We start from the raw sequence: 13747 nt of genomic DNA, 5'->3' as shown, positions 1-13747 counted from the left end.
GAACATTGAAAGTGAAACCATTCGATTGACTTATTTGATCCACAAAATTTTGATACTCATTCTATAAAAGTAAAACCATGATTAATATGTATTTCAGACTTATGCTATAAAATCAAACAGACCTATAAAAATTACATGAAACGTTTTCGAAAATCTATTTGTAACTAATTGTATGTTTATATCGGGTTAAATAAGCGTCGTTCCCCCCCCCTTTTCATTTGATTTTTAAAATAATATTCAGTGATAGAAACACCACTGTATCAAATATATGTATAATTGATTTCAAAATGAAATAAAAACAACTTAATCTTAACACTTGCTAGCTTCGTCACATCTGGTTTTAAAAAAACACACAAGACAAACATGCAAGCAAGCAAATCAGTAAGTATATAAAATTAACAAGGAGGCATATTCTGAGTTATGAATTATAATTTGTTTGGCAAACATGGAGTATAGACCAGGCAACATTAACATGAAAATTGTAATCTATTTGACGTTCTACCTTCATGTATTTTCTACAGGTAAGATTTATTTATTATTAATACTGTGTCATTTACCATTAATTATATTTCATTTGTGTAGTGAAATTTAAACAACCTTTAAAAAAAAAGTGTAAGCTTCGGAAAACCTTTTCTAAATTTAATTTTATCAACGAAAGCTTAATCCCTAATTATTGAATACCAATGATGTATATGTCCCTAATCACGTGATGAATTATAAGACCAAAACGGTTAAAAACATGATGTTTTTATAGACTTCAAAACGAATGAGAATTGGAGATCGCTTGATATCAACAGAAGTTATTTGAGTTTATATAATTAAGTTTAATTTTGAAATAAGATAAGAAAGTTCATATCATAGGGAACATGTGTACTAAGTTTCAAATTGATGTGACTTCAACTTCATCAAAAACTACCCTGACCAAAAACGTTAACCAAAACATTCACCTGAACCTTGCACTATCATTTAACCAAAAACTTTAACCTGAAGCGGGACAGACGGACGAACGAACAGACAGACGGAGGCACAACCCAGAAAACATAATGCTCCTCTACTACGTTTTTTTTCTTTATCTACTTAAATGTCATACTAATAAAATTGAGAATGGAAATGGGGAATGTATACTAGTATACGCATTTAAACTGAAATCAAATTTGTTTTCCAGTTAGAACAAGAAAAAAAATGAGTCATGCATATAGTTTGCATCTCACATACTTAAAACATTTATACTTGGATTTTTGTTTGTTTTGGGGCTTTTTTTCATGAACATTTTGTGTTATTAGCCGTAAGTTTTCGTTTTTTAATTTTCTCTTTTTTTCTTCCTGAGTTACCTTTCATTTTTTTTCTATTTTTTCTATCTTTTATTTGCTGTATTAATTTACTCTACTTGTTAATTGAATTTTTGCCCATTGACCGCAGTTGAATTGTTGCGATAATAATTTCCAGCGACTTTATGCAGCATCTGTTACTGTTAACAATTAAAAAAATAACACATGCCAATGCAAATGTTATTACTTCACGAATGGCTACCTAACTACCTAACTGACTTTCATATATGAGAAAGTCCCTTATCATAATTATGGTAAACCAAATGCTAAAACACACTTAACTAATGGATAACAACTGTCATATTCCTGACTTGTACAGTCATTTCTTATGTAAAAAATGATGGAAATGAACCTGGTTTCATAGCTAGTTAAACCTCTCACTTGTATGAAAGTCGCATCAAATTCCATTATATTGACAACGTTGCGTGAACAAAACAAACACACATAATCATTTTCAATTACCGTTATTATCATTTAACGAACTAGCATTTATTAATATATTAATCTTCAATAAAATAACTGCACTTTCTGAATACGACATTAGGAATAACCCAAAATTCTATGTCGTTCAATTCGAGTCATGATGATAATCAATATAACTTACTGCTCTTTTTCTTGTGATTGAAAACAAAACAAATACAGAACTGTTTTAATAAGTATGTAAATTTCCAATTGCTTAATCAAACTGATATATATATAATTGGTTGAATCAATACAAAACCATATGCAATTTTATATAAGTATTCCACATTTAATTTATTTTAGGTCAATCTGAGGCTGCTTGTACCTTTCCTGATGGTTTTAGAAATAAAACATTTTATCTGTTTGCGAGTTCTGGATCACCCTTCGCTACTTGGACTTTCAATGCTGATGGATCGACAGGGAACATGTTTGGTTTTCCTATAAATTGTTTTCAAATATCGGAACAGTTTCTTGTTCTCAGGTATTTTTAACAGATCCTCATCATTTTGTGATTCGCGTTTTCATAATCTTAAATGACTGTGGGTAATCTCAATATTCGTGCAGCAAAATGAAATTAACCTTACGTCATTGGTTGAATTTCCATTGTTCAGAACGTTTTAAACCAATCACAAGGTGTTGGTGCACGTTTTTAAAAAAAATTACCCAGAATGCAGTTGATTCTGAAACGGCGAATTGATCATCAATTTGAACAGAAAGGTTTTTGTTGCAGTGTTCTTACTCTTAGCTTTGTTAGCACATTTTTTATACAGGGCTTATTCGACAATATCGGGAATAATCAAGATCTAGGGGTCATTCATAAAAGCATTAATGGACAACTATGCCTTCATCTATTTATAGCTCTGTCCAAGTAGAAACGGAAACATGTTACTTTGAGTTTCCCTGACTTGAACATTCACAGTTTAATATGTCTACATAGAATTCCGAATGTTACATACCTTAAATTAACTGTTATGAACGTTCTTATCTATAATTTACCATTGAGGCCGTTTGATCCTGCAACTTTGATGTAGGTGATTTGTTTTTCAAGAAACCCAGATAGAAAACATTCTGTTATCAATTAACAAAGTAAAGATGGGGCGGACCGAAAATGTTTTGGCTATAGTTGTTCAATAAAAAGGTTGGTTATTAAGTTTCAGCCTCATAAAGAAATATTTTGTATTATAAAATTGAACTCACACCTATTTTTGTCATTACCTATTTGATATGGTAGCATAATTGATATTTTACCAGTTTTTTAAAAGTCGCTATTACATTGTAATAGTGGATGAAAAGGGAGAGACAAATATTACACCTAATATTATGTGGTATTTGGTCATGCGGGGAAATGATTATTTTTTTCATTTATGGTAATTATAAAATATTTTATTAGAATAGGGGAATCAACGACAGAAAAATCTACGTTCATAAGGAGAAATGATTCCTTTTTTTTAATTTATGGTAATTGCTTAATATTTTTTCAGCATAAGTTCGACACAATTTTGGTGTTTCCCAATCTTCTACACAGCCGGGCAATCAAACTTTTCATTTGTTGCTCAAGGTAAGTTAATATTATTTTTTGCTGCTGGTTTAACGTGCATTTGTTAGTATTCAATGTATCCGCAATTTATATTTTGTTAAACTCAATTAAAAAAAAAGTTGTTATTCTTTAAAAAAAACCCACACCAATTTTTAATTATAGAAAAAGAAGACCTGATATCAAAGTAAAAACAAATAAATACTAAAGGGAAATTTTATTCTTGGGTATTATTTGCCATAATAGCCCGTAAATATTCAACCTGCTTATTGTGATCGTACGCATGATGAGCAGTTTTCGATTATTTTGTAAAATGTTTTTAGGATTTTCGAACATTTTGGCATTGAGCATCACTAAGAGACTGTTCTTGTCGACATATGCATCTGGTGCACTCAAATTGTACCTGTCAATGTTATTAGACGTCTGCTGTTTGATTCTGATTCAATAGCACTGTTGATAACTTTTTACACCACTGGGTCGATGCCACTGCTGGTGGACGTTTCGTCCCCGAGGGTATCACCAGCCCAGTAGTCAGCACTTCGGTGTTGACATGAATATCAATTATATGGTCATTTTTACAAATTTGCTGTTTATAAAACTTTGAATTTTTCGAAAAACTAAGGATTTTTTTTACTCCAGGAGTAGATTACCTTAGCCGTATTTGGCACAACTTTTTGGATTTTTGGATCCTCAATGCTCTTCAACTTTGTATTTATTTGGCTTTTTAACTATTTTGATCTGAGCGTCACTGATGAGTCTTATGTAGACGAAACGCGAGTCTGGCGTATAAAATTATAATCCTGGTATTTTGATAACTTTTTGCCAGTATTTTGGTATCCGGTACTGGCATGGCAATACTCATATCTTGATCTTAAGATATGAGGTACCAAAATAGAGGAAATCATTTTAGATTAAGAAATAGTTCTACCTGGTGCAATTATCGAAGTCCATTTTTCAAGTTTTAGCTATACTTTATTTCTATTTTCGATTGTCATTTTGTTGATAACAAGAAATATTTTTTTTTAAAATACCGAACGTCAAGGAACATTCGAAACAGAAAGTCCCTTATCCATGTTATCAGATGACTCAATCAAAGGCTCAAACATATCAAATGAGTTGAAAACAACTGTTATATCTCTGACTTTCTGTTTTTTTCGTAAGTATAAGATGGTGAATTTCACTTGTTTTTATAGCTAGATAATACAACTACTTGTATGACAGTCACACATATATATATAAACAATGTTTAAACAAAACAAACAGACATTACAGGCAAAAATGTTAAACGTTAGGGTACAGCAGTCACCATGTATTATAATTTAACTGTTTTTAAATTTCAGAAGTGTCGGCCGATTTTTTCCTTGAACAGATTTGTTCATCAATTGTTTTTTTTTACATTTTTGTTTATAGGCTCTTACCTGTGTTGTAATACGTTTTTTTTTTAGGTGAGTTCGATTGGAAAGTATTTGAGAATGTAAGCTCAGCTTTAAATGAGTCTCAATTGTGTGAAGTATGCGGAGAAAACGGTATCGAAAAATGGACAATCTTAGCAAGAGGTAAGGTTATTCACAGAAATAATTATTAATGATCCTAACTGAATTTTACTTTAAGGATTGGCATTTCCAAACATGTTTAACTCTGCTTCATTCAATATGTTCCTGTGTTAGGTCAGGAGCCTGTAGTTTAGTGGTTACCATTGGTTACCATTCGTTGGTGTCAGTCTTCCTAAATTTCCTAAATTGATTTGTTATCAATTCGATCGTAAATTTTCTCAATTAACTTGTTTCATAATCTTTGTCTCGGGGCCTTTTATAGTCGACTATTATCACTCTAATGCGAACAAGAACCTTCAAACTAGAACAGTATGTGTACAAAAAAGTAAAATCACAAATATACTGAACTCCGAGGAAAATTAAAAACGGAAAGTCCCTTATCAAATGGCAAATTCAAATGATAAAACACATCGAACAAATAAATATTAGCTAATTAATATTTAATAACACGACAATAGTTGCTACGTTTACAAGAACTAAAGATCATTTTGAAATCATATTTCATTGTGACTCTTAATGGATATTCGTTAGTTTCTATTCATAATTTGGCAAGCATTTCAATTTTTATTTCCATTACCACAATTTTAGAGAAATTAATTCTACTATTGAAGCAAATTGCACACTTCCTTTCTTTATTGTTTCACACTATAATTTATTGTTTCACACTATGATTTATTGTTTTACACTATAATTCATTGTTTCACACTATAATTTATTGTTTCAACAATGTTTTATTGTTTTACAGAACAACCATGTAAGTATAGGTAACTAAGTAAAATATGTACGATAAGGATAATTGAAAATATCATTACACGTGTACATTTGAAGCTAAGCCTACGCAAAACGTGGGGTTTGCAGCTGCATATGGAGATTTCTAAGCGACGCAAAGCGGATCTTCTAAACGGAAATTTGCGAGAGCTTCACGAAAGCCAAGCTTCAAATACAAACCAGTTTTCTCTAATATAATGCAAACAACATGTCAACAAATCCATTTCAACAACCTCTTCTTTGTTAAACTGCATATGACAAAATTCTGCGAAATGATGTAATTGTCTTTGGCATCCAACAATATGATGTAATTTGTTTTCTGTTGACGTCAAATGTAAACACTAAACTTTTCAGCCTTCTTTTGTATGTTATATTATAATAAAATTAGATATAATGAACAATTTTACATGAAATGAATGTCATTTAATTTAGTATTAATAAAAAAATATGTAAAATCATTACAGAATTCCATTGGTCTATAGACAGTTAGATAAAGGATTATACATTTGTTGTTATCTAATCATAATCATTGATACCAAAATAATGTATATTAATCAACAATTGATATCAGGTTGCCGTTGTGTGTTTCAAAAATTTATTTTCAATTATCATATCGAAAAATGGGTTTCTTTAGAAATCAGACATGTCAGGCCTAAAGTAAATCTTTATCGTCAATATTTGTACATGTTGAATTTCAAATAGAAACAAAATGACAAACGAGGTTACACATTGACCTGAGTGTATCAAATGTTTTCATATGGAATGACTTGGCAACATAGTTTATTAATCATGTTTGGTGAACAAAATAAACTATGTCTAAGTTTCAAACTCTTTAGGCAACTACATTCATATATGTATATATACTTTTTGTTTTTCTCCCTTATGCTTATGTGAAATTTGTTGTGCGATCTTCAGCATCATATCCAGACTCAGTTATTCCCGCTGTATGCCAAGTTCCATCTTTCTGTCCATCAAATAAAACCATATCCTGTCCAGAAGAAGGAAGTATTCCGATGACTACTAATTCACCAACGACTGTTACTACAGACTCACCAACGACTGTTACTACAGACTCACCAACGACTGTTACTACAGACACACCAACCACGACCACTTCCGAAATTCCAACGACCATTGGAACCAAGAAATCATGTGCTAGGAGGAGACACAGGCATATTAATGGACATTAAAAAACCATATAAGAATGATATTATAAGAATTAAAAATAAAACAGAAAATGTATATTTTTTTTCATTTGCCTTGAATAACAACAATTTATACTTATTCAGTTTATGACAATACGATGTCTGTTCTTTTCCTTGTTTCTACATCTTCAAAATTATTTCCCCATTACACCAGTTAAACTTTACAATCCTAAGAATGGAAGCCAAAAAAGTGAATCTGGTTACCGATGAAGGGCAGACCTCAAATGTTCAGATGTTAAAAATTATTAACTATAGATACCAATCTTCCGTAAAATTTACGGACGCAATCACAAGTTGACCGTTATTGACCAACTGCATATTTATCTGGGATTGTAACACCGGTAATATGAGCAACAAGATAGGTGCCAATTGTAGAGCAGGATCTGCTTACTTTTCCGGATCATCTGAGATTACCCACATTTGTTTATGGGGTTCATGTTACGAAGTCTTTATTTTTCTATGTTGTGTCTTGTGTACTATCAATTGTCTGTTAGTCATTTTAGCTTTGGTGTTGATAGTTTATTTTCAATATACGAATTGGACTGTTCCTCTGGTATCTTTTGTCCCTCTTTTAGGTAACACACACACAATGACGTTTTTTTTTAAATTATGAAGACCCAGTTGTGAATAAAAGCAACAGTAGTATAAAATTCCTGTTTACAAAATTTAGATTTTTCAAAAAACTAAGGATTTTCTTATCCCAGGCATAGATTACCTTAGCCGTATTTGGCATTACTTTTTGGAATTTAGGATCCTCAATGCTATTCATCTATGAACTTAAATATTTTGATATGAGCGTCACTGACGAATGAGTCTTATGTAGACGAAACGCGCGTCTGTCGTACTAAATTATAATCCTGGTACCTTTGATTACTGTATACCGCTGTTCGAAATTCATAATCGATTGAGAGAAAAATAAAATCCGGGTTTCAAACTAAAACTGAGGGAAACACATCAAGTATAAGAAGAGAACTACGATAAAACTTGAAAAAGCCAACACTAAAATGGAATACACACAAAAACTGCCTATAATATAACAATGGCATATTTTCCTGACTTCATACAAGACATATTAAGAAAAAAAATGTTGGCTAGAACCTGGTTTTGTGGCTTGCTAAACTTCCCGCTTTTATGGCAATGTTAAATATAACATTAAAATGACAACATTACATGACAGGACTACAATACAAAAAAAATGGGAGAACATATAAGACAGAGAAACAAACGAATAATAACATCTAAATGTACCAGGTTTATAATTTGATACGTCTGTAAAGTCTGTCGTCAAGTACTTTAATAAAAATGTGTTATTCGAACACTCCTACTTCTGTTGTTATGACTCATTAGAAAGGTATTTCAATTGACCCATATATTTCTTATTTTAGTACTGTGATAAACAAACACCAACAAACGACAACCTCTGAATTTCAGCTTCCTGACCTTGTGTAAAATTTTAACACAATAGTGTAACATGACAACATAGGAAATTTAAATAAAAAAAAACATAAGCATAACAAAAATTAACAAACCCTGAACGAATAACGTCTTTGGACTATGACAAAATGTAAATACAAATTTAATTAAAAAAAGGGGATGAGATGTAAAACAAACATTGAAAAAAAACGCCAAATAGAATAACGTACACTGCTTAATGAAAATCATTTTGCTTTAAGGTATACATGGAGTACGGAAAATTATTTTACAAAATACATTTTTTTGGTGTTCGTAGTACGAGAACTTATTTTATTGTTCGTAGTAATGTTGCTGAAAAAATATTCACTTAATTATTGTAATACTGAAAGAGCATATAGATGAAGAAGCTTCCTGTTTTGAATTTGTCACAAAATAAGTTCTCGTACTACGAACAATAAAATAAGTTCTCGTACAACGACTAATAAAATAAGTTCTCGTACTACGAATACCAAAATAATGTATTTTGTAAAATAATTTTCCGTTATCCATGTATACCTTACAGCAAAATTATTTTCATTAAGCAGTGTACTTTATTCTATTTGGCGGGTTTTTTTCAATATTTGTTTTACATCTCATCCCCTTATTACTCACCTGGTCCAAAGGGCCAAGTGAGCTTTTCCAATCACTTGGCGTCCGGCGTCGGTCATCGTTAGCTTTTACAAAAATCTTCTCCTCTGAAACTACTGTGCCAAATTGAACCAAACTTGGCCACAATCATCATTGAGTTATCTAGTTTAAAATTGTGTGGCGTGACCCAGTCAACCAACTAAGATGGCCGCCACAGCTAAAAATAGGACATAGGGGTAAAATGCAGTTTTTGGCTTATAACTCAAAAACCAAGGCATATATATCTGACGGGAGTCGAAATGTTTATCAGGTCAAGATCTATCTGCCCTGAAATTTTCAGATGAATCGGTCAACCTGTTGTTGGGTTGCTGCCCTGAATTGTTAATTTTGAGTAAATTTTGCTGTTTTGGGTTATTATCTTGAATATTATTATAGATAGAGATAAACTGTAAACATCAATAATGTTCAGAAAAGTTTGATTTACAAATAAGTCAACATGACCGAAATGGTCAGTTGACCTCTTTGGGAGACATTGCCCTTTACAGTCAATGTTTAACCATTTTTCATAAATCTAAGTAATCTTTAACAAAAATATTCTTCTACTGGGCCAAATGAATCTAAACTTGGCCACAATAATTTTTTGGGTATCTTACTTGAAAAGTGTGTCAGTCGACCTCGTCATTCAACCAAGATGGCCGCCACTGCTAAAAATAGAACAGGGGTATAATGTAGATTTTGGCTTATAACTCTGAAACCAAAGCAATTAGAGCAAATCTGACAAGGAATTAAATTGTTAATCGAGTCAATATCTATCTGCCCTGAAATTTTCAGATGAATTGGACAACCGGTTGTTGGCACTACACGAAAAGGCAGATTTACAACAATTTGGATAGTCATGTAAATGTTTGACAAATGTAACTACTTTTCTGCAAGATATATTTGCGGACCTGCTAATGTATATGTAAATGTATTATTCCTTTGACATTATTTAGGAGGTCGTCAAAGATATGCTAAAGATGATTATTTTATTTCCATAGCTTTAGTCATTCTCAAAAGATATGTAAAGATAGGCTATAGATTTATATGCACTTCCCAAGATAGGAGATATATGCAAAGTTTAAAATTTGCATAACTGATTTATAGTGGTGTGGGCAGTTTAGAGAGACCGCGGTTTATAAAACATTTACGACCAATGTAAATGCTGACAAATGTTTGTGTTATATTTGAAAACCTTTGTCGATATCGTTCATGTATGTAAAGAAATGAATTTTATTTACTAATACTTTCCAGTATTATAGTTATTTTGATAAATATTGATATTTGCAACACATCTTTACAGACGTATGCAAAGTTTTGAGAGACCACGGTTTATAAAACATTTACGACCAATGTAAATGCTGTCAAATGTTTGTATAAAATTTGCAAACGTTTGTCGATATCGTTCATGAATGTACAGAAATGCATTTTATTTACTTATATTTTCCAGTATTATAGTTATTTTGATAAATATTGATATTTGCAACTCATCTTTACAGACGTATGCAAAGTTTTGAGAGACCGCGGTTTATAAAACATTTACGACCAATGTAAATGCTGACAAATGTTTGTGTTTTATTTGCAAACGTTTGACGATATCGTTTATGAATGTAAAAAAATGCATTTTATTTACTAAAACTTTTCAGTATTATAGTTATTTTGATAAATATTGATATTTGCAACACATCTTTACAGACGTATGCAAAGTTTTGAGAGACCCCGGTTTACAAAACATTTACGACCAATGTAAATGCTGACAAATGTTTGTGTTATATTTGCAAACGTTTGTCGATATCGTTCATGTATGTCATGTATGTAAAGAAATGTTTTTTATTTACTAATACTTTCCAGTATTATAGTTATTTTGATAAATATTGATATTTGCAACACATCTTTACAGACGTATGCAAAGTTTTGAGAGACCGCGGTTTATTAAACATTTACAACCAATGTAAATGATGTCAAATGTTTGTGTAATATTTGCAAACGTTTGTCGATATCGTTCATATATATAAAGAAATGTATTTTATCAACTCCCAAAAAAATTAAGAAAGGGTCATATATATTATAAGACTTTTTGGAGCAAATTTTACGTATTGATGGTTTCAGAGACCGTGAAAATATTTGAATTGATTCAGCAGATATTGTTCTTCCCAAATTCAAACCAGAATTTTTGAAGTAATGATTTTAAAAGTTGCAGGGTGCTTTTTAAATGTCGGACCGATGATTTTTTTTTCTATTTGAACGGTTAAGAAAATCTTCAAAGCTGTTCTCCAGAACCAAGGAAACTATTTAAAACTAGATCTTGCTGGTATAAAAAAAACACAAATGCTTTAAAAAAAAGTATATGTCTTTTCTTACAGCAGGGTTTACAATTCGATATGCCTGTTTGTAACAGAACGGAAACTTTAACTTATACGACGAATTGTAACAGTAAATTGATACTTTTTTAAAAGCTTAAAGACACATAATGAATGGGTTAATGGATTGATTTGTGTAAACGTCTAGCTGCAAATGCTACATCAATCTGAGGTGTAGGAAGAAATGCACTTATATAATAACACTGTACTAAATTGTAAGCAGCATTACTTTTTGTACTTACTATGTATTACTAGATTAATAATATCTGCTCACAAATTGAAAATGGAATCTGGTAGATACCAGGGTACAGGTGCACCTCAGGTGAGGTTGAGGATGAAGTTCATTTTTTTATTTACATGTGACACGCATTTATTAAAAAGAGAGAAATTGATGCAAAATATACTTAAATCATGTCCAAACTTTCAAAATTTAAATATCAATAACAAATTAATTTAGATAATGAATAATGAGGATCCCAATGTATTATTTGCATTTTATAAGTATATAGAAGATACTAAGAATTGAAGGACAACATAATCTGCAATAACTAATCTCAATATAACTCTTTAATATGAATTTGGATACCCTGTGAAGCCTGTACAGATCATAAGAAGAATTTCAAATTCTCTGGCACTGTCCCTTGATGATCCTTGCTGACTGGACCAAGAATCTATAACCCTAAACATATGTATTTAAAATATATTTTAAATAATTTAGGACTTTGACTCATCTGCATTAAGTACAAGTAGAGACTTCCCTTTAAGCACCGACGCTTGGTGCTTTCTGCAGATAAGTTATATCAAATATCCTTTATGAGATAAATACCTGTTATTTGCAGTATACCTCATAGTAAAATGTGCGAGTGCTCAAATCGGTTTTTTTTCGGCATTTTCTTGATATTTTCTCCCCACAAACTACTCATGCCTCTTGTTTGTCTTTTCAAAGTGAAAATACACTTACCGGGTGCACTTGAGTCACTGATGTTAACACTAATAATAATAATACATTGCTACTTTTATTTTCTTATTTTTATAACACTTGTTACATATCTTTTATTGTCAGTGTACTGCATATGTTATTGTTTATAATATTATTGTCTGTATGCTATATGCCGTCCTGGGGCCCTAATTTGGTAAATAACAATAGTCAATTCTATTCTATTCTACATGTATATTATAAGTATATAATTGACCAATGTGGATCTTATTTTCGCAATTCCATAGATTGCTTTATATACATGTAGTTTACAACACTAGACTAAATAGCTTGTTCATTCCGATGTAACTAGATTGAAAACAAAAGTGTGTTAAAAAATTTAGAAATCGGAATTCTAGAATATAAAGAATAGAGAATAACATGCAAAATTTGTATAGAATAAAAAAAAACATGGCGTAAATAATATTAAGAACTAAAGAACACCCACCTCCCTCCTTTTCGAGACCCTCTTTTATCATATGACTCTTAAAAAAAGAAGCACCGTTATTTATACGAACAAATAGATTTTGGAATATATTATTTTCTATCATAAAGTCTTTTGTACAGAAGGAAACATTGTCAACGAGTTACACTTATCATTAGAAATGAAATTAATATCTTTGCTTTATTTTGTGAATCACAGAGGTAAGTTTACTAGTGCATTTTATGAATAACGGACCAAAATTAACGGACATGAAATTACATGACAAAAAGACACGATTTACAATAAATGTTACGTTCATATTAAGTTTGATTATCATAATTTACAATAAACAAGATGTATATTCCAGTAGTTCATTTTATGACTTTCATTTTAGTTCAGTCAAACTAAGATTTAACCTCAAACTAATTGCAACAGAAATTTTTTTAGTTCTAATCTTTAGTATTATGCCCTTTATAAACACAGAAAAAAGTCCAATAAAATCTAACTTGAGGAAAACTAAAAATAAGCATTTTTAATTTCCTATGGAAATTAACATTGGGAAGGGAGATAACTCTTGCAAAAATTAGTCTTTTTTGGTCAGTTCTTGGGTTGTTTTTCTTGAAATTTATGTATAGTATGATACTTTGATGGGGTTATAAGTTTGTATTTGACTAAATTATATAATCTTCATCTCATGAAATGTACAAAACCGAAGTGTTATGGGTAGTTTTTTATTTTTTTGTACATTTTTCATGCAAGAAATTGCAAATTTGAAGCTTTCTAACCATTTTGAAAAAATAATGTGAAAATTTGATATTGTTTTTATTTGTATATTATATTTTTTCAACAACTAACTTATCTTAAGAAACTTTAAATCACAAAAAGAAGAATACATGCTTAATTATTTTTATTCAATTTGAGATTCTTTACCTTGACATGTTGAAAAATTCAATAAATGGTTAACTAATAAATTACGAAATCTAGATTATAGCTTGATAAAATATATGAAAACACCTTTAGAGTTGTTTGTTATACTCTAAAGACCGCTAAAAAATCAAGAA

The 13747-nt window shown here is 30.8% G+C and overlaps 1 protein-coding gene across 1 annotated transcript; it reads left to right on the top strand.

Moving 5' to 3' along the window:
• Nucleotides 1–405: 405 nt before the first annotated feature.
• On the top strand, nucleotides 406–4909 carry LOC134726093 (uncharacterized). The gene is made up of 4 exons (XM_063590490.1): nucleotides 406–521; nucleotides 2094–2271; nucleotides 3272–3348; nucleotides 4770–4909. Exons 1-4 carry the CDS (start codon nucleotides 446–448, stop codon nucleotides 4907–4909), a joined length of 471 nt encoding a protein of 156 aa, XP_063446560.1. The 5' UTR covers nucleotides 406–445.
• The last annotated feature ends 8838 nt before the right edge of the window (nucleotides 4910–13747 follow it).

The sequence above is a fragment of the Mytilus trossulus genome, chromosome 7 (assembly GCF_036588685.1).
Source record: "Mytilus trossulus isolate FHL-02 chromosome 7, PNRI_Mtr1.1.1.hap1, whole genome shotgun sequence".
Taxonomy (NCBI): Eukaryota; Metazoa; Mollusca; class Bivalvia; order Mytilida; family Mytilidae; genus Mytilus; species Mytilus trossulus.
Note: the sequence above shows the minus strand (reverse complement) of the source record. Positions and strands in the feature narration are given on the sequence as shown.

Bases quoted from the DNA above. Each gene is read 5' to 3' on its own strand.
- LOC134726093 (XM_063590490.1), top strand. From the start codon at position 446: ATGGAGTATAGACCAGGCAACATTAACATGAAAATTGTAATCTATTTG. The intron at 522-2,093 runs GTAAGATTTATT...AATTTATTTTAG, and splicing joins CCTTCATGTATTTTCTACAG to GTCAATCTGAGGCTGCTTGT. The intron at 3,349-4,769 runs GTAAGTTAATAT...TTTTTTTTTTAG, and splicing joins CTTTTCATTTGTTGCTCAAG to GTGAGTTCGATTGGAAAGTA.